The 19488-nt window shown below is 36.8% G+C and overlaps 2 protein-coding genes across 9 annotated transcripts in view; one reads left to right on the top strand and one right to left on the bottom strand.

The window, feature by feature from the left end:
• Window positions 1-15496, top strand: part of RNF141 (ring finger protein 141) — a 32507-nt gene extending 17011 nt beyond the window's left edge. For both annotated transcript variants that reach the window (XM_002916144.4, XM_034666567.1), the window contains exons 4-6: window positions 2878-3059; window positions 7228-7335; window positions 12613-15496. In XM_002916144.4, coding sequence (XP_002916190.1) covers window positions 2878-3059; window positions 7228-7335; window positions 12613-12763 — 441 coding nt within the window. In that variant the 3' untranslated portion in view covers window positions 12764-15496. The remainder of the gene's footprint in view (window positions 1-2877; window positions 3060-7227; window positions 7336-12612) is intronic.
• A 1969-nt stretch (window positions 15497-17465) lies between these two features.
• Window positions 17466-19488, bottom strand: part of AMPD3 (adenosine monophosphate deaminase 3) — a 45098-nt gene continuing 43075 nt past the window's right edge. For all 7 annotated transcript variants that reach the window (XM_019796315.2, XM_019796318.2, XM_019796317.2 and 4 more), the window contains one exon: window positions 17466-19403. In XM_019796315.2, the coding sequence (XP_019651874.2) occupies window positions 19227-19403 (177 nt within the window). In that variant the 3' untranslated portion in view covers window positions 17466-19226. The remainder of the gene's footprint in view (window positions 19404-19488) is intronic.

The following is a 19488-nucleotide window of genomic DNA, read 5'->3' as shown; positions in this document are numbered from 1 at the left end:
TAATTGGGGTGCCTGGGTGGCACAGCGGTTAAGCATCTGCCTTCGGCTCAGGGCGTGATCCCGGCGTTACGGGATCGAGCCCCCATCAGGCTCCTCCACTATGAGCCTGCTTCTTCCTCTCCCACTCCCCCTGCTTGTGTTCCCTTTCTCGCTGGCTGTCTCTATCTCTGTCAAATAAATAAATAAAATCTTTTAAAAAAAAAAAGAAACTTCATTAATTGTGTTATTCTCATCCATCTTGTTACTTAAATCAAAACCTTGGCACCAACCATCCTTGTCTTCTCTTTTTCTCTCCTATTCCACAGTCAGTCCTTAAATGAATCCTGACAGGTTTCTCTTCAAAATATATTCAGAATCTGGCCAGTTTTCACCATCTCCACTGCTACCACCCTACTCTTAGCAACCATCATCTTTCACAAGGCTTGTGCTAATAACCCCCTAACTGGTTTCCCTGCTTCTGCCCTTGTCCCCATTATTCTGTCTAGTCTCAGCACAACAACCAGTCTGTTCCACTTACAATCTGAAATGAAATCAAATCATATTAGTCCTTGACTCAAAATTTTCCAGTGACTTCCCATGCACTTGGAATAAAAGCCAAATTTATTACTATGATTAGAGACGTCCTGTACATTCTGTCTCCACCTCATCCCCCTAACCTTAGCTTCTACCACTCTCATTCCCTCTCTCATTCTAGTCCAGCCACCCTGCGCTCCTTGATGGACACCTCGTGTTCCTCACCAGGTGCACTTCTGCCTAACAGCCATCACACTTCCTATTCTTCCAACCCGGAATAACCTGTACCCAGATATCCAAGTGACTCATTCCTTCTCCTTTTCCAGTTCTTAAATATCACCTTCTCTTTGAGGCCTTCCCTACAGCCCTTCAGTATATCCTCTTCTCTGTTTAATCTTCTCCATAATACTTATTTCCATTTCACCTAATCTGTATTTTGTCTCTCCTGCCTATAGTGTAACCTCCATGAGGGCAGGGATTTTATTTGTTTTATACACACAAGATCACCAGTGCCTAGAGCAGTGCACACAGTACATGCATGAATCCTATGATTATAGAAGCTTAGTTTAGTAAACCTTGCTATTAGATACCAAGTTTATAGGAATTATTCCCTTATTTCTTCTGAACTGTGCAGACTGGTCTAATTTCCTCAGCACTGAAAGTGTTGTATAAGCCTCTATAAATTCCCATCACCTTTAATTTTATACATTTGTCCTCTGTCTCACATATAATCTTTTATTACAAAGAATCTTACATATCTGCATCTCCATATAGATTTTACCTTCCCCAAATGTAATCAGTTTTAGAGATTGTTCTGCCATCTTCACAACATAGAATCTGATTCATACTTGATTCTTAGTTTTTTTCTCACTGCCTTCTCAGATAATAAACAGTTAATAAACATTAGTTACAACTATTATTATTTTCATTCCAAGTATTGAAATGTTGATATAACAATTTTTTTAATAGTAACCTATCTACTTCACTTTCCCATATGCCCAGTTCCATCAACACACTTCAAAACCTACTTTGTGCACAATTTTAAGGCTTTCTGTCCCTCTTCCTGCATTCGTTTCTTTGTAAATTTTTTCTGATTTTGTTTGTTCTATTAACTTTGATATGTACTTAGTAGATTTCATTGCTTCTGTTCCCACAGTCTTCCATACCATCCCCTGTGCTAAAAAAAAAAGTCTTTCACATCAGTAGTCTGTCACTGGTTACTTGAGATTCTCCAAGAACAGTACCCTCTCAACCTTACTCACTTTGGTCACTTCAAAAGAAAATATATGCCCCACTCTATGATTCCCTAAGTCTTATGAAAGCACTATTATCTCTCCTTACCTCTTACCTCACAGTTGCCCCAAATATCTCCTCACATTAAGAATGTAAGACCCAGGGATGCCTGGGTGACTCAGTCAGTTAAGCGTCTGCCTTCGGTTCAGGTTATGATCCCAGGAGCTTGGGATCGAGCCCAACGTTGGGCTCCCTGCTCAGCGGGGAGTCTGCTTCTCCCTCTCACTCTGCCATTCCTCCAGCTTGTGCTCTCTGGCTCTCTCTATCTCTCTGTCAAATAAATAAAATCTTAAATTAAAAAAAAAAAAAAAGAACGTAAACTCAGGAGAGGTACGATCTGTAGGCCCTGGTTGCACTTCATATTAAATGAATTTTTGGCCAAAATAAAGGGGGGGGGCCTTGCCAAAACGCAAAATAGCCTTCTGGGAAGAATTCAACCACTTTTTGTTAGGATTTACTTTAATGTAATTTTTCTTGCTTTAGTTTGGGGATTTTGGTATAAAATAGAACTTTACGATATTCAAGAAAACAATCAGTTGTTTCAGTTATAGTAGAAGGGCATGTGGGTGTTGGATTCGAATAAATCTTTTAGTCAAATTCCTTAAGAAATTAAAAAGAATTGTCAATCCTGATCTCTAAAATTCATTTTTTAGGTCTGGGAAAGTTGTCTGACCTCATCAGCTCTAGACAGGGTGATGCCTAATCAACCCAACAGAGTTATTTTGAGTATCAAATGAGATAAATGTGTGCAAGTACCTTGAACTCCACTTTGTTTGCTCAGACTCTTTCTCTCTTGTTAGTTAATTTGCAAACATTGAAAACTTTTATTTCTTAGGATGTTTGACTTAATATTTGTTCCCCCTTTTTGGGAAAAATTGATCGGAGAAGGGGGATGGATGAAATAGGTGGTGGGGATTAAGGAGGATGCTTGTGAGCACTGGGTGTTGTCTGTACTAAATTCTACACCTGAAGCTAATATTACACTGTATGTTAACTAACTGGAATTTAAATAAAATATTTTTTTTAAATGGCCAGAGAAATTATGAACTTTTTTTGTGTGTGTATTTTTAGATTAACAAAAGCACTGGCGTTGTCGAAGCCTCGCGGATCATGAATTTGTACCAGTTCATTCAGCTTTATAAAGACATCACAAGTCAGGCATCAGGGGTGTTGGCCCAGAGCTCCACCTCTGAAGACCCTGGTGAAAAGTCATCCTCTGTAACATCCTGTCAGGCCAGTCTTTGGATGGGAAGGTATAATGCATAAGTACCATGTTGCTCTTGTTCTCTAATATACAAGCTGCTGAAATCACAGTAGTACTTTTGCTGGTGCTCTTTGTGATGTCTTAAATCACATTACTTTTTATCTCAGTTGATATTGTATCCCAGATCAGCTTTTGGATTATTCTGTGCTTCAGGATGTTGTTAGAGTGCTGAATGAAAGAAAAATTAAACTGGCTCACACCAGCTAATGTTTCCATCAGCCCGGTTTCCATGAATGCACTTTCCGCTCTACATGCTTTCATTTAATGAAAAAGGATATATCTCTCTTATAACAGGGATTTATATTATTAGACAATCAAAGCCCTTCAGGGAATTAGGTCTAAGAATCTGGCAAAATCATTCCAGTTTTCCTTTAAAATATCTGACTAATTAGAGCATTAGAAACTGTAAATATTGGCTCTAGTACTTGGCAGTCCATTCAGGAATGAACAAGTAGTTGGTACACATACTGCATGTACTGAGTTACCAGAAGGAAATGAAGTCAGCCAGAGTTTTCTTTGATGGCGTTTGTTTACTCAGGCCTAATATATTATTGTTCTATCGAAACTTTCTTTTCCTCCTCTGTAATGCTCTTCGCATGTGAAAACTTCCACCTGTTGCCATTTGACAACCATGACCATAATTTAAATTTGTAAATGCCTCATTGGAAAAAGTCTTACGTGGGTCCAGACATGTTGACATCCTGTCTTATTGTCATACTCAATGGACAGCAAAAATCTGTAATGACAGTATTTTTTACCTTAAAATTAAGAATATGCTTAGCAGGAATTACTCCTTTATTGCTTGATTTACAGTTGCATTTTCTGGTCCATTCCTAACCAACTGGTTTCCAATGCTATATTGTAGTAAATTTGTATCTCCATTTATCATTTTCTGTCTATCTTTATAGAATTGTTTGGTTTTCTAGGTTTGGGCTGTACAAGTGGTACTGAAATGCCAAGTGAGTTTTAGAACATGACAGGCAGTGTGTAGGCTTTTCTGTATTTTGTAAAGTTAATCTTCCATAGACAGGTGTCTGATTTTCTGCTTTTCTTCCTCTCCCTCTTCAGAATGGTGGTTTTTGTTGTTATTGTTGTTTTGTTTTAAGTATCTTGAAAGCTGAGAATAGGATTTACCAGGATATTTAAACTCTGGTAGCAAATGAAATGAAAGTAATACTTTTTCTTGTTGCAGTCATCTCAGTGAAAGGAGGTAAGGATGTTATCCCTGGAAACTCAATTCCTGATTGGTAGGTTAGGGCTGCTTCTTTCCTTTGTATGTTTTTTGGTTTTGAGTTATACCCTGATACTCTAGTTCATAGAAAAACAGATTTTTCAAGTTGAAGGGGATTTTAAGAGATACAAGGTTTCAGGGCTGGCAATACAACCGTCCCCTAACCTCTGCATTGTTACTCTCTTATGTGTAAAGAGCTGCAGTGCAGTGCTTCTCGGACTTTGTACTCAGTGGTTTTGAGGAGGGGCTTGAGAGTCCTTCAGGCTCCCGCGTGGTGTCATTGCTGCTAACCCACCAATAACACTTTGACTTTGAGTAGTAAGACTTGCCACATTTAGTCCAGCTTGTACTTGAACACCTGGAGGTATGTGGGACTCACTGCCTCACAGACACAAGCGATGGCTCTAATCACTATGAAACTTTCCCTTTTGCATTATATTCCTCAGAACAGCCAAAAGCTGACTCTCTTGAGGCAGCATAGCACAGACTCTAGAACCAAATTGCCTGTGTTTGAATCCTGGCTCTACTCCTAGCTGTGTGACTTTGGACAAGTTACTAAACTCTTTTCCTCTGTGTCCTCATTTTTTTAAGAGAGGATGATAGCAATAGTATCTGCTTCATAGGATTCTTGAGAGAGTTAGTCGATACATGTAAAATGCTTACAACAGTGCCTGGCGTGTAATAATATGTAAGAGTTCACCGTCATTATTTTTAAATTATTACTGCATTCTACTTATTTCAGTGGCAGTGCCCTCTGGATCCCACCAAACAAATCTGTTCTCTCTTTCACCCTTCAAATATTTGAAAACATGAATCAGATTCCCACTGGTCCTCTGTTCTGCAGGGTGAGCATCCCCAGGTCCTTTGGCCTTTGTAATATGGGTATCTTTTATATCCCAGAGGCTTTCCTGGAAAATCCTTTATCTGTCAATATATCTTTCAGGGTAGGGGGCATAGAACTGAATACTCCATTCTGCAAGTGGTCTAACAAGGACAAGAGCAAGACCTTTTCTCCTTCCTTCTTCTGGTTACTGTACTGCTAGGAAAGTAGCAAAAAAATCAGGTGAACATTGTACAGTTCCCACTGGCTGCCTCTGTGTTTTCTATTCTTTCTTTTTACTTCGTCCAGAGTGGTGCTTTTCTTCATAGCCCTCTAACCTTCAGAACTCTGTCCCTCTTTATGGATTCAGTTATAGTCTCTGCTATTGACATGGAAGTCCAGATCCTTAGACATAAATTATAAGCTGCTCAGAAGTAGAGACCCCAGTTCATATGGGTCTGGTACAGAATGTAGTACCTAAGAGACGCTTAAACATTGAACTAAGTGTATCTAGAAAATGAGATGCACGTCCGTCTAGGTTTTCATTCAGTTTCCCCGCTTCGATTCAGTGGCTGCCTTCTTTTGCCCATAGGTTTAACCTATTACCACATCCTGATGATTTGTCTTTTGTAATGTCCCTTTACTGGGCCCTAATTTTCTCCTGGGTTAATTGCTGAAGTAAGGATCTGATTGGTTTTCCTCCCTCTAGAATGTCCCATACTGCACTCCCAATTAGTCTTCCTCAAATATTATTTCAGTGGGGGTTCACTTTTCTTGTGACCAAACTCTGATTCTAGTTTGCCTATCAGAATAAGTTTAAACATATTATTTTGACATTCAAGGATCAGATTATCTCTGCTGTAGTTAAGCAACTTTTCTCTCAGTTTTCTCCCCAGAGCATCATGCCACCTCCTTGTTATACACACACTCCAGAGGTATTTTTTTCCCTACCTCCACAACTTTGTTTATTCACCTAGAATGTCCTCTCTCTGTCAAGTTATATCACTTTTCAGCCTCATCTTTCCAACAAATATGAAATACTCATTTGTTCCTTCGTAGCACTTACTACTTGGATATTTGACATTTGCTTACATTCTTTTTTATGTTCAAATTGGCGAATTTTAAAGCGTTATTACAATGTCTTGTATATACTAGTATAAGCCCAGCAGGGAATAAAAACAGGTCAGAGATACTTCCTGTCTTTAAGAAGTTTATAGCCTAGTGACTGTACTTTGAAACATTTCGTTTTTGCATAATTATGAAAGTAATACTTGCTTGATGAAGAAAACCTAAAAACTGTAGAACAGCAAAAAGGATAAAAGCAAATTAAAATCACTTTAAGAAACATTTATTGAGAACCTAAGACAAACTGCCTATATTCAAAGAACTTTGAGTTTGTAGATAGACCAACCAATTGGCAGCCAATTAAAATGCAATATTTAAGTCCTTTAATTGAGGCAAATGTTGGTTTCAGGAGCAGAGAGAAGATCCTCTCAGCTGAGTTACTGGGGTTAGAGTTTACCAGACTCACAAGGATATTCCAGGAAAGGAAGACATCACATGCAAAGGCAGCTGACTCACTCAGGGGCACTGTATACTGGGGCTGGGGCAGAAGGCTCCACAACTCCTTCCAAGATGGAAGAGCTTAAGGACTGGTTATTAAGACCAAGTTATTCTTTCATTTGTATGCCCATTATCAGCAGCAGCATGATAAGGTCCAATGGAAAGGTTCATATTTTAGAGAGCTTTGTATCCTGCGTGGCAAGTAAATCTTTTATCAGTTTATATAAATGTGATATGATTAAAATGGGCTATTATTTTCAGAAAGACCTGAGTATTTCCAGTTCTTGTTTGTATATTCTTTTTAATCTTCACAGTATTTATCTATTATCCAGTTTTTCTTTATGAAATTTGTCTCTCTTAGTACTTCTTACCTAAACATATTTGCTGTTCCTAAAATTCAGTCTGATTTTGCATGAGTGCTGTTTTGCTTTATCCTGAGGGTCCATAGATGTTTGATAATGTGTTCTGAGGCAATGGAGACAAAGTTTAAAGCATAATGACAACAGAGAGTATTTATGCTCCAGCTCAGTTTTCCCATTGCAGGGTGAAGCAGCTGACTGATGAGGAGGAGTGTTGTATCTGTATGGATGGTCGAGCTGACCTCATCCTGCCTTGTGCTCACAGCTTTTGTCAGAAATGCATTGATAAATGGTAAGTTACCTGCTACCCTTAAGGGATAGGCAAAGGCCAAATGGGAAAATGTATATGAATAAACTCCAAAAAATACAAAAATATTATAGTCAAATATAAGAGATTTTGTTCTTTAATACTTTGAATTGTATGACATGCTTCCTTCTCTGCTTAAAAATATTTTTATACTTAAAGTTTATAAAATGTGGTAATGTGTCTTAGTTTTGGCAGTTTACTTTTTCGTGCCCGACTTGAGTCCAGAATCACAAGCCCGACTTGAGTCCAGAATCACAAGCTTCTCTTTTTCTTCATTTTTCTCCTCATTTCTATATTTTTCTTCTGTATATGATTAAAAGGAGTAATATGAATCCTTGAATATTGATTATTGGACCGGGAGGGAACTTTAGAGATCAGGTAGTCGAGTTCATTATTTTACGAAATAAGAATGAAGCATTTAGGTGACTTTATAATTGACATACAATAAACTACATATATTTAAAGTACAATTTGATATGTTTTGACACATGTACACACCCATAAAAAAAATCACAATCCAGATAATGAACAAATTCATCACCCCAAAAATTACTTTGTGTCCCACTGTAAAGTCTCCTTCTCAACCCTTCCTTCCAGTCCCCAGATAACAACTGCTTTCAGTCACTATAAAATAATTTGGATTTTCTAGAATTTTTATAAATGAAATCATACAGCATGTGCTCTTTTTTTCATTCAGTATAATTATTTTGAGATTTATCCATGTCGTAGCATGTTATCAATAGTTCCCCCTTTTTTAAGGTTTTATTAATTTTGGAGAGAGAGAGAGAGAGCGTGAGTGGAAGGAGGGACAGAAGGAGAGGAGAAGGAGAAAATTCCAATCCCATGACCCTGAGATCGTGACCCGAGCCAAAATCGGAAGTTGAGTGCTCTACCGACTAAGCCACCCATGTGCCCCACAGTAGTTCCCTTTTTTGTTGTGAGTAGTGTTCATTGTATGATATACCACACTTTATTTATCTCGTCACCTTTTATGCATATTGGGTTGTTTCCAATTTTTGGCTATTACAAATGAAGCTGCTATATACATTTGTGGACAGATCTTTTTATGGACATGTATTTTTGTTTTTTTCTTAAATACCTAGGAGTAGAATGTCTAGATCACATGGTGGGTATATGTTTAACTTTTTAAAACACTGCCAACTGTTTTCCAAAGTGGTTGTACCATTTTGCACTCTCACCAGCAATTTATGAGAGTTCTGATTGCTCCACAACCTTGCCAATACTTAGTAGGGTCAGTCTTTTTTTTTTTTTTTTTATTCCAATTCCAGTGTAGTTAACATCAGTGTTAGTTTTTGATGTACAATATAGCGATTCAGCAGTTTCATATACTACTCAGTGCTCATTGAAATAAGCGTATTCTTAATCCCCTTCACCCATTTCACCCATCCCCCCACCCACCTCTTCTCTGGTAAATATGGTCAGTCCTTTTAATTTTAGCCATTCTAGTAGATGTGTGGTGGTGTCTCATTATAGTTATAGTTTGTATTTCCCTACTGACTGATGATGGGCATCTTCTTGTATGCCAAGCCAGTATGTCTTCTTTCAGAAAGTGTCCGTTCACATCTTTTGCCCATTTCTTTATTGGGTTATTTTCATATTTTTAGAGTTCTTTCTAAATTATGAATACATGTCCTTTAAGATATTTAACTAGCAAGTACATTCTCCCACTTTGTGATTTGTCTTTTCATTCTCTGAAGAATGTCTTTGAAACAGTAGAAGTTTTTAATTTTGATGAGGTCCAGTTTATCAGTTTGTGATTTATGCATAGTCATTTATCTAAGAAATCTTGTCTAACCCAAGGTCACAAGGATTTTCTTCTATTCTTTGGGAAGTTTGATAATTTTAGGTTTTACATTTAGGTCTATGATCCATTTTGAGTTAATTTTTTTGTATATAGCGTGAGGTACCAATTAAAACTCTTTTTTTGCCTGTGGCTATCCAGTTGCTCCAGCACATTTTGTTGGAAACACTGTCTTCTCTTCACTAAATTGCCCCTTCACCTTTATTGGAAATCAGTTGTTGAAATACATGTTGGTCTGTTTCTGGACTCTGTTCTGTTCCATTGATCTGTTTATTTCATACCAATACTGCACTGCCTTGATTAATGTAGCTCTCTGAGTCTGAGTCTTAAAATCAGGGAGTGTTCTCAAACTTTGTTCTTCTTTGTCAAAGTTGTTTTTGGCTATTCTAATTCTTTTGCATTTCAAAATGAGTTTTAGAATCAATCTGTCAATTTCCACAAAAAAAGCTGTAAGGATTTTTGTTGGAATTGCATTAAGTAAATAGATCGATTTGGAGAGTGTTGACTTCTTAACCATATTGGTTCTTCCAGTCCACAAACACAGTATACAACTCCTTATATTTAGGTCTTCTTGCATTTCTCTTATCAATTTTTGTAGTTTTCAGTATTGCATATCTTTGGCAGATTTATCTGTAATTATTTTGAATTTTACAGTATTTTAAATGTATTTTTATTTCAATTTCTGATCATTTGTTGCTAGTATATAGAAATACATTAGACTTTTGTGAATCAATCTTGTATTCTACAAACTTGTACTAAATCCATTTACTAGTTCTGATAGCTTTTTTGTAGAGTCCATAGGATTTTCTTGAATGTCTGAACATCCTTTTTCAAAGATATTTTTTCTGGGTATAGAATTCTAGACTGATACTATTTTTTCTTTCAGTACTTTAATGATGTTGCTCCAACCTCATTTTACTTGCCTTGTTTCCCATGAGAAATATGCTATCACGTTTATCTTTTTTCCTCTGTAGGTAATGTTGTCCTTTTTTTTTTTTTTTAAGATTTTATTTACTTGAGAGAGCAAGAGAAATCATGGGGCAGAGGGGGAGGGAGAGGAGACTCCCTGCTGAGCATGGAGCCCAAGGTAGGGCTCAGTCCTAGGACCCTGAGATCATGACCTGAGCTGAAACCAAGAGTCGGAGGCCTAACCAACTGAGCCACCCAGGCACCCCTGGTAATGTTGCCTTTTTCCTCTGGCTGCTTTTAAGAGGTTTTTCTTTATCATTGATTTTGAGCAGTTTAATTATGATATGCCTTCCAATAGTTTTCTTCGTGTTCTTTGCTTGTAGGGTTCATTGAGCTCCTTGGATTTATAGGTTTATTGTACCATCAGTTTTGAAAAATTCTCAGTTGTTATTTTCTTAAATATTTTTTTCTGTCCTCTCCCTTCTTCTGGGACTCAAGTCACACATACATTAGACCACTTCAAGTTGTCCCACAGCTCACTGTTGCTATTTTCCTCTTCAAAATCATTTTCTCTATATTTCATTTTGGATAGTTAAAATTGCTGTGTCTTTTCAAATTCACCAATCTTTATTTCTGCAATGTCCAACTTGTCATTAGTCCCATCCAATGTATTTTTTACTTCAGACATTATAGTTTTCATGTCAAGAAGTGTGATTTGAGTTTTTAAAATATCTTCCATGTCTCTACTTCATATGTTTGGTCTTTCCTCTAGTGTTTTTAATACATAGAATACAGTTATGATAACTGTTAATTTTCTTGCCTGCTAGTTCTAACATCTGTGTCTGCTCTGGATTGATTTTGATTGATTTTTTTCCTCTTCATTTGGGGTTGTATTTTTCTGTTTCTTTTTATGTCTTATAGTTCTTGACTGGGTGCCAGACATTGTGATTTTTACCTTTTTGGGTACTGGATATTTTTGTGTTCCTATAAATATCCTTGAGCTTTGTTCTGGAATATTGTTCCTTGGAAACAGTTTGATCCTTTTGGGTCTTGCTTTTATGATTTGTTAGGCAGGACCAGAGCATTGCTTAGTTGAGAGCTAATTATGCCCCACTAATGAGGCCAGACCCGTCAGAGTACTCTGCTCAATGCTCTGGAAGTTATGAGGCTTTCCATTCTGTCTAGTGAGAGCAGGCAATATCCCAAACCCTGTGTGAGTTTTGGGTACTGTTCCTTCAAATCCTTTTGGGTGATTCCTGAGCCTCAAGTAGTTTCCTCACATGTGCAGGCTGATCATGACTGCCGAATATACTCTAGAGGGACCTTCAGTAGATTCCAGAATTCTTCCTTTGTGCAACTTTCTGCGCTTAAGTACTTCAGTGCTCTGCCCTGTGAATTCTAGCTGCCTTGGCCTCCTGAGAGTCTCAGCTGTGTCTCTTCAACTCAGAGAGTCTGCCAGGCTCCATCTGGGCTTCTCCTGCTTGCTCCGCAGCCTAAAAACTCTCAAGGCAATAAGCTGGCAATTTATAGGGCTCACCTTCTTTGCTTCCCATTCTCAGGAATGATTGTCCTGAGTTGTCTGATGATGTCCAGTGTTGAAAGCCTTGTTTCATGTCTATTTCCAGTGTTTTAATTAAGTGGGAAGCTAAATCTGGTCCCTATTGGCCAGAAGCAAAAGTTGACTCTTAAAATTGTGGCTTTTGTGCACAGAAGAGAACATATAATTATCTTAATAAAATATCTCTGAGGAACCAGAAATGAATCTGAATAATATATGCCAGCTCTAGCTTTCACATTTAGTTTTTGGAACAGATTTCTGAATTTTTGTACAAAAGCCAAAGAGCAATTGATATAATTTAATTACTGTGGTCTCAGATTTCACTGAGAAATGAAGAGAAAAACATTTTCCCTGCATGACATGTTTCTGGCTCAAATGTGGTATTTTTGAAATTTCCAAAATAATATTTGTCAAGACAAAAAAAATCCCTTCGGAAAATATAATCTCATTCAAGTGATCATATATAAGTTCTTTCCCTATCAGAAAAATTATTCTGCATGTAAGGTTCATCTTCTATTTTAAAACCTTGAATGCTTCCGTTCCCTTGTTCATAGCTGCAAAAGATAGGGGAAAACTTAAATGTCCTCTGCAGGAGACCAATTAAATGAATTATGGCCTGCCCATACAGTGTTATGTTTAAAAAGAACAGACAGTTTTAACATGTACTGCTACATAATGGCCTATAAGATATATTGACAACTAAAAAAAAAAAAGCAGTAATGTATATATACACACAAGTTTAATCATGCCTAGTCTATTTCTAGAAGAATATGTAAGAAACTACTAACAGTAATTTCCCCTGGGGATAAGAATTAAAGATTGGGGTGGAAAGAAGAGATTTATTTTTCACTGTATACTTTTATTGCTGTTTACTTTTTTTTAAACCATGTATATGTATTACTTTTCAAACACACCTATTTTTTAAAAAGAAGAAAAAGAAAACAAACTGTTCTTTATTTGACTTCTCTGATAGGAGTGATCGGCACAGGAATTGCCCTATTTGTCGCCTACAGATGACTGGAGCAAATGAATCTTGGGTGGTGTCAGATGCCCCCACTGAAGATGACATGGCTAACTATATTCTTAACATGGCCGATGAGGCAGGCCAGCCCCATAGACCATGACCTTGGGAGGAAGGCCTTGTGTTGCTATTACGAGCTACAAACATTTTGGTCATGGGAGAAGAATGCAGGGATATTGTGGCACAGACACAGAGGAATCAATTTTCCCTACCCTCTTATTTTCGCTATTCTGACAATTTGTTCCATTTCTTTTGATAAACTTTCCATGTCTTCCATTTATAGTAAACTAAAATTTGCTACTGTTTTAGACCATATTTTTCTATTATTTATCTGTTCTAATATATATTAGAACTAATTGCTCTTGAATCCTTTGCTGAGGTAACAGCATTTCCAGAGGCTTCTGAGACACTATTTTTCAGGGCAGGAGTATTCTGGAATCTATTTACTTAGGTTTAAAATAAACCTTGAATGTTAAAAAGTTGTAGCCGTCTGAGAGAAAATTCGAAGTTACTGAAAATGTAAAATACATCAAAGTGCATGTTACTACTTGTTAGTCTTTCTGCTGGACTCTTAAGGTGTGTGTATGCCCCCTTGTGGTTAATTATTGCTCCTCTAATAATTTTTACTTGAAACGATCCACAATTATTTCATAACTTTAGCAGTGTGTTTTGGAACTACATGTTTTTTACTCAAAAGTCTTTTTTTTTTTTCCCATGTTGTATAATTTGGGTGAGGACTATAAAGCTGGGTGTGACTTTGCCTTGTAAATGGATTTCTGCTGGGGAATCTCCTTGGCTGTTCTAGAAATGCTTTCCCACAGCTGGGAAAGTGTTCTAAGTAGCTTTTGATAATGCTCTTGCATCTTGGAGTTTGAGAAGGAAATTTTTCTTCATCACAGATCCTGAATTTTATATTTCCAAATTATGATAAATCATTCAATATTGGTTCATGGTGCTTTTATTTTCTTAACTTGAAGGCATCTTTCTGAGGTCTCAAAGTCTTCAAATTTCTAGTATTATTAAGAAAGAAAATAGGGTATAGCCTTTTAAACGTATGTACAATACACACCTATGAAAATTAGGAGATAATTGGCTTTCTGCTGTTTCACTGTACTTCCTTTGAAATACTGTGAGAGAGTATAGTCATAATGGAATTATGATTTTCAGTGATGTTTCATTTTTTTTTTAATTTTGCTTATAAGGTAAAATTTTTGTTTTATGTTAAACATTAACATTTTAGCATATAATAAAACTAGAACCTGATGTCTCCTTTAAAAGGTATGTTAACATTCCATGGAACTTTTCTGACTTATTATTGGTAAGTTGCAGATATTACTATTTTCCAAAATACCAAAGTATGCAATTTAAGTTGCTGTTTATTGATGGCAGAATTTTGGGATACTAAGATTTTAATAGGCACGCAAATTAAATAATTAATTTCTATTAAAAAAATCACCAAAGGTAGATTGATTTTACCCAAAAAATATTGATAACTAATTGGTTGACATTTAAGATGGGGCAGCTCAGTACCAAATAGCTAAACACTCACTATGGATGTTTATACAGGCAGGGAACTGGGGGTTCTGTCATATCAGCCTGGCACTGCACTTAATGGTTTGTGTGACCTTAAAAAAGTCCCTTCTGCTGGTTTTAGTTTCCTTCTTTAGAAACTGAGATTTCATCTGTGGTTTTCATATTTTATTTCAACAGAACCTTTTTTTTTTTTTTTCCAGGTAAAATCTTACTCAGAAGCCTTACACACACATGCTATACCCCCCCACACACACACACACTACCCCTCTATATGAAAGTCATATTTTATTAATATAAATTTCCTTATGTCAGATTTATTTATATACCATAATAAAATAAAGTTAACCAATAAAAACACATATTAATACATTGGAGATATCCAGGATATTCGAATTTAGTGAGTAATATAGTTGTATGATGGGAGTTGTTTTTTAAATTAATTTTTTTTCCAAAAAACTTTAATTAAATTCAAGTCAGATTTGCAGAACCTTAACTCTCCTCCATGAAGTCTTAGTATTCCATGGGACATATTTTGAAAACCTTGGGATAGATGATCTCTGAGATCTTTTTCCAGCTCTAAGATTCTAAATTGTCCTTTTGGATTAGACTTGCTGAGTCTAACTCAGATTGCCTAATTGAAGAATGTTTCTGAAAATGAACAAAGTTGCTGTACATGGTTTTGGATCTTTCCAGGTATAGCCAATGATTTTATCCCCCCAGAATCCTTTACCTTTCAAGGAATTATTTAACAGTAAGCCCAGTGACTTGATTTTGCCCAAACCTTTTTACTTTCCAATATGATGTCCAGGATACTAACTGATCTACTGTGAAAAAGAAAGTGTTTTTATTACTCTTATTAAATAAATGAGCACAGTTTTTTGTCCACTCCGTTAAACTGGGTGGTAATTCTTTAGATGTGAATGTCAGGTAGGTTCTATCATAACTAATCATAAAAGTTGTAAATTTGTTTAATGGATGAAATGTACACTTTTTATATTCTGTACAGCTTTGTCTTTTCCAAATATGAAGAACTTAAATGCACTTAACTAAGATAGGAAATATGATGTGTGCCTTGTAGGATCAGTGGAATGTCTTCATGAAGTCTAAGGGATTTGTTTTATAAATTATGAAGTTTTCCCTATCCTAACTCAGTAACAAGAAGTTTACTCATACTGTAATGCTATAGAGATTTCGTTTGAGAAAATGTACTTGACTGGGTACTGAATTTAGAAATTGAGAATAATAATATCTGCTTTATTCTTAGGAAAAACTGATATATTGTGCAATAAATAATCTTTAGCAAGCAAATTTTAGCTCACTGGAGAGACTTTTTTCTTACATAGTTTCACATTCTTATATACTAAATGTTTATATTCCTTAGAGGACTATTTTGTATTGTGCTCGGGGAAGTTGTGATGTTTGTGTGCTGTGTTTTAAAATTTATTTCAAATTGGATTCAATTTCCTTATACCTAACATATATCTGGGTTATAAGGCTGCTTGAAAATATCTTTTGGTTCCGTGATTTTTAACATTGGAAAATTGGATTCATTAAAAGCCAGTCTGAAGAATTTGCATTTTTAACTGTTTTTTTTTTCTTCATTAAGTCGAGCTTACTTTGTCTATCCAGGAATAAGAAAACTAGTTGGAGATGAGGGAAATCAGCTGATCCACCCACATTTTGATGGGCAACATAATGACGCTATAATATAAATAGTTGACAACAGACTTTCATTTGTTCTCGTGTCTTTTTGCCCGGTTGGACAGTAAAAAATAATAGATAAAATACTCCACCCTATATTAGTTTTGATGTTTACCTTGTAAAATCATTTCCAAAATTAAAGAATATAACTAGAGAAGCAAGGTAGAATCTTAGTGCTGAGAAGAGAAAAGCCATTAATAAGAAAGAATGGTGGTTTCTAATCGGACTTGCTGATGAGTATCATCTTGAAGAGGTGCACATTTTGGTATCAAGAGACATAGAAGCCTCCTCAGAGATATTTTTAATAATCTTGCCCCTGATTATAGCTTTACTCTCCGGCATCCTCGATCTTTCTGATAAAATACTTACTTAAAGGTTGAGGATTTTAAAATTTCCAAGAAACTGTTTTTCTGATTAGTGTTCCTTTTATTGCAGTTAGTTACACTTGTTGTTTATAACAGTCTTAGTCAGAATCGAGTGTTTAGGTACATTGCCAGCATATCACCTTCATTTGTGTCTACAAACCCCCAAAAAAAGATAAATATTGTTTCACCAGTGCAGCACTCAGAAACAAGTAAAGAGAAAGCCCGAAGGATGTGCTTACAACTCTTCTTTAATCCAGGATAAGAGGAAGTAAAGGCCCGGGACAGGCCTCGGTACATACCAACCCAGGAGCTGTGATCTGTTTTCGTGTGGCAGGGAGCAATGTCATTAATCATTTCAGCAGTGCAGTTCGAAGTAACACATACATGAACCTGAGCCTTTTAGAGTAAGGGTACATGTCTCCAAATTTGTTCTTTTAGAAACATGAGCTAGTGTACACTTGCCTTTGCTTCCAACTGTGAACACAAAAGAAAGTAGGGATTTATCCCCAGCCCCCCTGCAAAAGGCCAGTTAGGTACAAAGATGTGGCAAAAGTGCAAAGCGCTATTGAAAAAGGTGTCTGAAAAGTTTGCAGGACAGGTAAAATCAAGTGTTAGCTGAATAGACTAAAGTAATATCCAGGGAAAAGGAACCCGCGTGGCTTTGCTCCGGAGCTGTCACAGGCAGATGTTAAAGGAAAAAAGATAACAAAGGTTTGCCTTCTGGGTCTAGTGAGCTTCAGTTTAAAAATTTTGAGTATTTATTGTGAATGACATCCATGTCTGAGTCTTAGTAAAAGATAAATTAGTAGTTATTATTGATAACTTTTCATGATGCCCCATCTTTTTTTTTAAATGTTTTTATTTCAATATAGTTGACACACGATGTTACATTAGTTCAGGTGCACAACGCAGTGATTCCGTTTCTCTGTACATTATGCTTTGTCGTCACAAGTGTAGCCAGCCACCATCTGTCACCATACGATGCTATTACATCACTGACCATAGTCCTTGTGCTGTGCCTTTTATTCCTGTGACTTCTTCATTCCATAACTGGAGGCCTGTGTCTCCCCCCGCCCATGTTACCCATGCTCCCACCCCCTCCCTCTGGCAACCATTAGTTGGTTCTCTATATTTATTGGTCTGATTCTGCTTTTTGTTTGTTTATTCGTTTGTTTTAAATAGTATTAACTTGAAATCATTTTAAATTATTGATCCATAGTCCTAACCGACTTTATTTAATAATTAAAAATAAATACTTGGTACAGATAAAATGACAATGAAAAACTGTACAATAATTGATATGTTAGGACAAATATATACAAATGGGGGCTTTTCAAAAATAACGCGTCAGATAAACGCTGGGTTTTCAGTCAGTTTCATCATTAGCTGGAAGAGCACACGTGTCTGCCCGATAAAAAGACTGCATGTACTGTTCTGTATGCTAAGTTAGCCAGGGGAGGGGATGAGCGTTATCAAGTCACAGGACAAGACAGTCTAAAGTCAAATAAGCATCTTCACAAGCAAAAATAGAGTTCTAAGTTTATAATAATTCAGAGGCGCTTCTCATAATCTGCATTTGCCCACAGAAATAGACAGAAAGTTCTTTGAGCAGCTTGTGGAATACTTGGAGCACATGGCCTTAAAAAGTTGCCAAAAGAGAAATCCATTCAGTTATTCAATGTACATTTATTGAGCACCTACTATGTACCAGGCACTAGTAACACAGATGAAGAGTACATTGGTAAAGCTTAAATTCAGATTGGTCTTAAAAAATGCTTTCTGATGAATCACTAAATTCTACCTCTGAAACTAATAATACATTATATGTTAATTGATTTTAAATTTAAAAAAAAAATGCTTTCTACCTGGCCCCTGGGACCACTTATATCTTCTGAAGAAGTCTGCATGTTAGATAAGGGAGAAATTTCACCTTAAAAAAAAATGCAGAGGTTATAGTGATAAAAAATCTAACATCTGTGAGGCCTAATGGAATAGTGGGGAAAGGACTGGATTAGGAGTGGGGAAACTAGTTCTGCTCCTATTATTTATTATCCGTGTGACCTCAAGCAAATTTCACCTCTCTGGCCCTAAGTCTTCATAAGTAAAATGGTAGTTGGGCTACAATCAGAATATCGGAACCAAAAGGAATAGAGATCATCTAAGCCTATGTTTTCCACAGTCCTTAGTTCAAATGGAAATATGTAGAAGGCCCAGTGTAACAGTGATGACAGCAGAGTTGCTTTGAAGAAGGCAGCACCCAGAACCTCCCCGAGCCCTGGAGGGGGATTCACAGAACAACATTTGAAAACCACTCATCTAGTCCAAACCCTCACTTTTCAGATGAGAAAACCAAGACACAGAATAGGATCAATTGGTTCAATGTGCACATTTGGCTTCCTAAATAGAAAGGAGGGTGGAGGGCTAAATAAAACAGCATAAGAAATTCATAAAAAATGCAAATTGTCAAGAAGGAAGTTTTCTATTTTAATTCTCTCAAAGTAGTTCCTTTATGAAAGGGAGCTTTAAAATCGGTTTTGTTTAAGGCAGCCAGCCAGCCAGAGGCTGAAATGGAACAACTACCAACTAGCCTGCAGGGTCTATAGAGGATTTTGGCAGAAAACCACACAAACCTCCTGTCAGTAGGCACTGGACCTTGGAAGATCCTGGCCCCAACAGTGCAAGCACTAACGGTTTCAAGAGAAATATTTGGAAAACTTGGAATGAGTACAGACAAGTGTCCAGCTCCCAGATCCCCAGGGAGGAGTCACACTCTATTACTCAGAAGCACTAACAGAAGGGGGCATGTTAGATCGTAAAGTGAACAGTGCAACCAAAATCACTAGTTTGAAAGTTCTTTAGAGGCATCCTCTCTATGGAGGACCATCCTAGTTTGGTATTTTGACCACTGTTAATCACAGCAGACTTGAAATTAAACCAAAAAGTTAAAATGCATGTCCACTGCTGGACCTATTGGGTCAGAGCTGTGATCTCTTCTGATTTCATGGCATCAGACAGGAAGCTGAGCTCATTGCATAGGGTCTCATATCGGAACGCCATCCGGATCTGAGCAACATTTGTCTTTCGAATATCATTTCCTTCAGGTCCTTCTTTGTAATAATTTTGTCCCAGAAACTTTTGCTTCTCCTGTGAAACCAGAGAAGTACAAATGAAACCATATACCTTAGGTTCGATTTCTATATCCACACGGCAGCTTTGACATTAGCCACAC

This window comes from Ailuropoda melanoleuca, chromosome 8 (genome assembly GCF_002007445.2).
Source record: "Ailuropoda melanoleuca isolate Jingjing chromosome 8, ASM200744v2, whole genome shotgun sequence".
In the NCBI taxonomy this organism is placed as follows: domain Eukaryota; kingdom Metazoa; phylum Chordata; class Mammalia; order Carnivora; family Ursidae; genus Ailuropoda; species Ailuropoda melanoleuca.
This window is presented reverse-complemented; position numbering and strand designations above follow the sequence as displayed.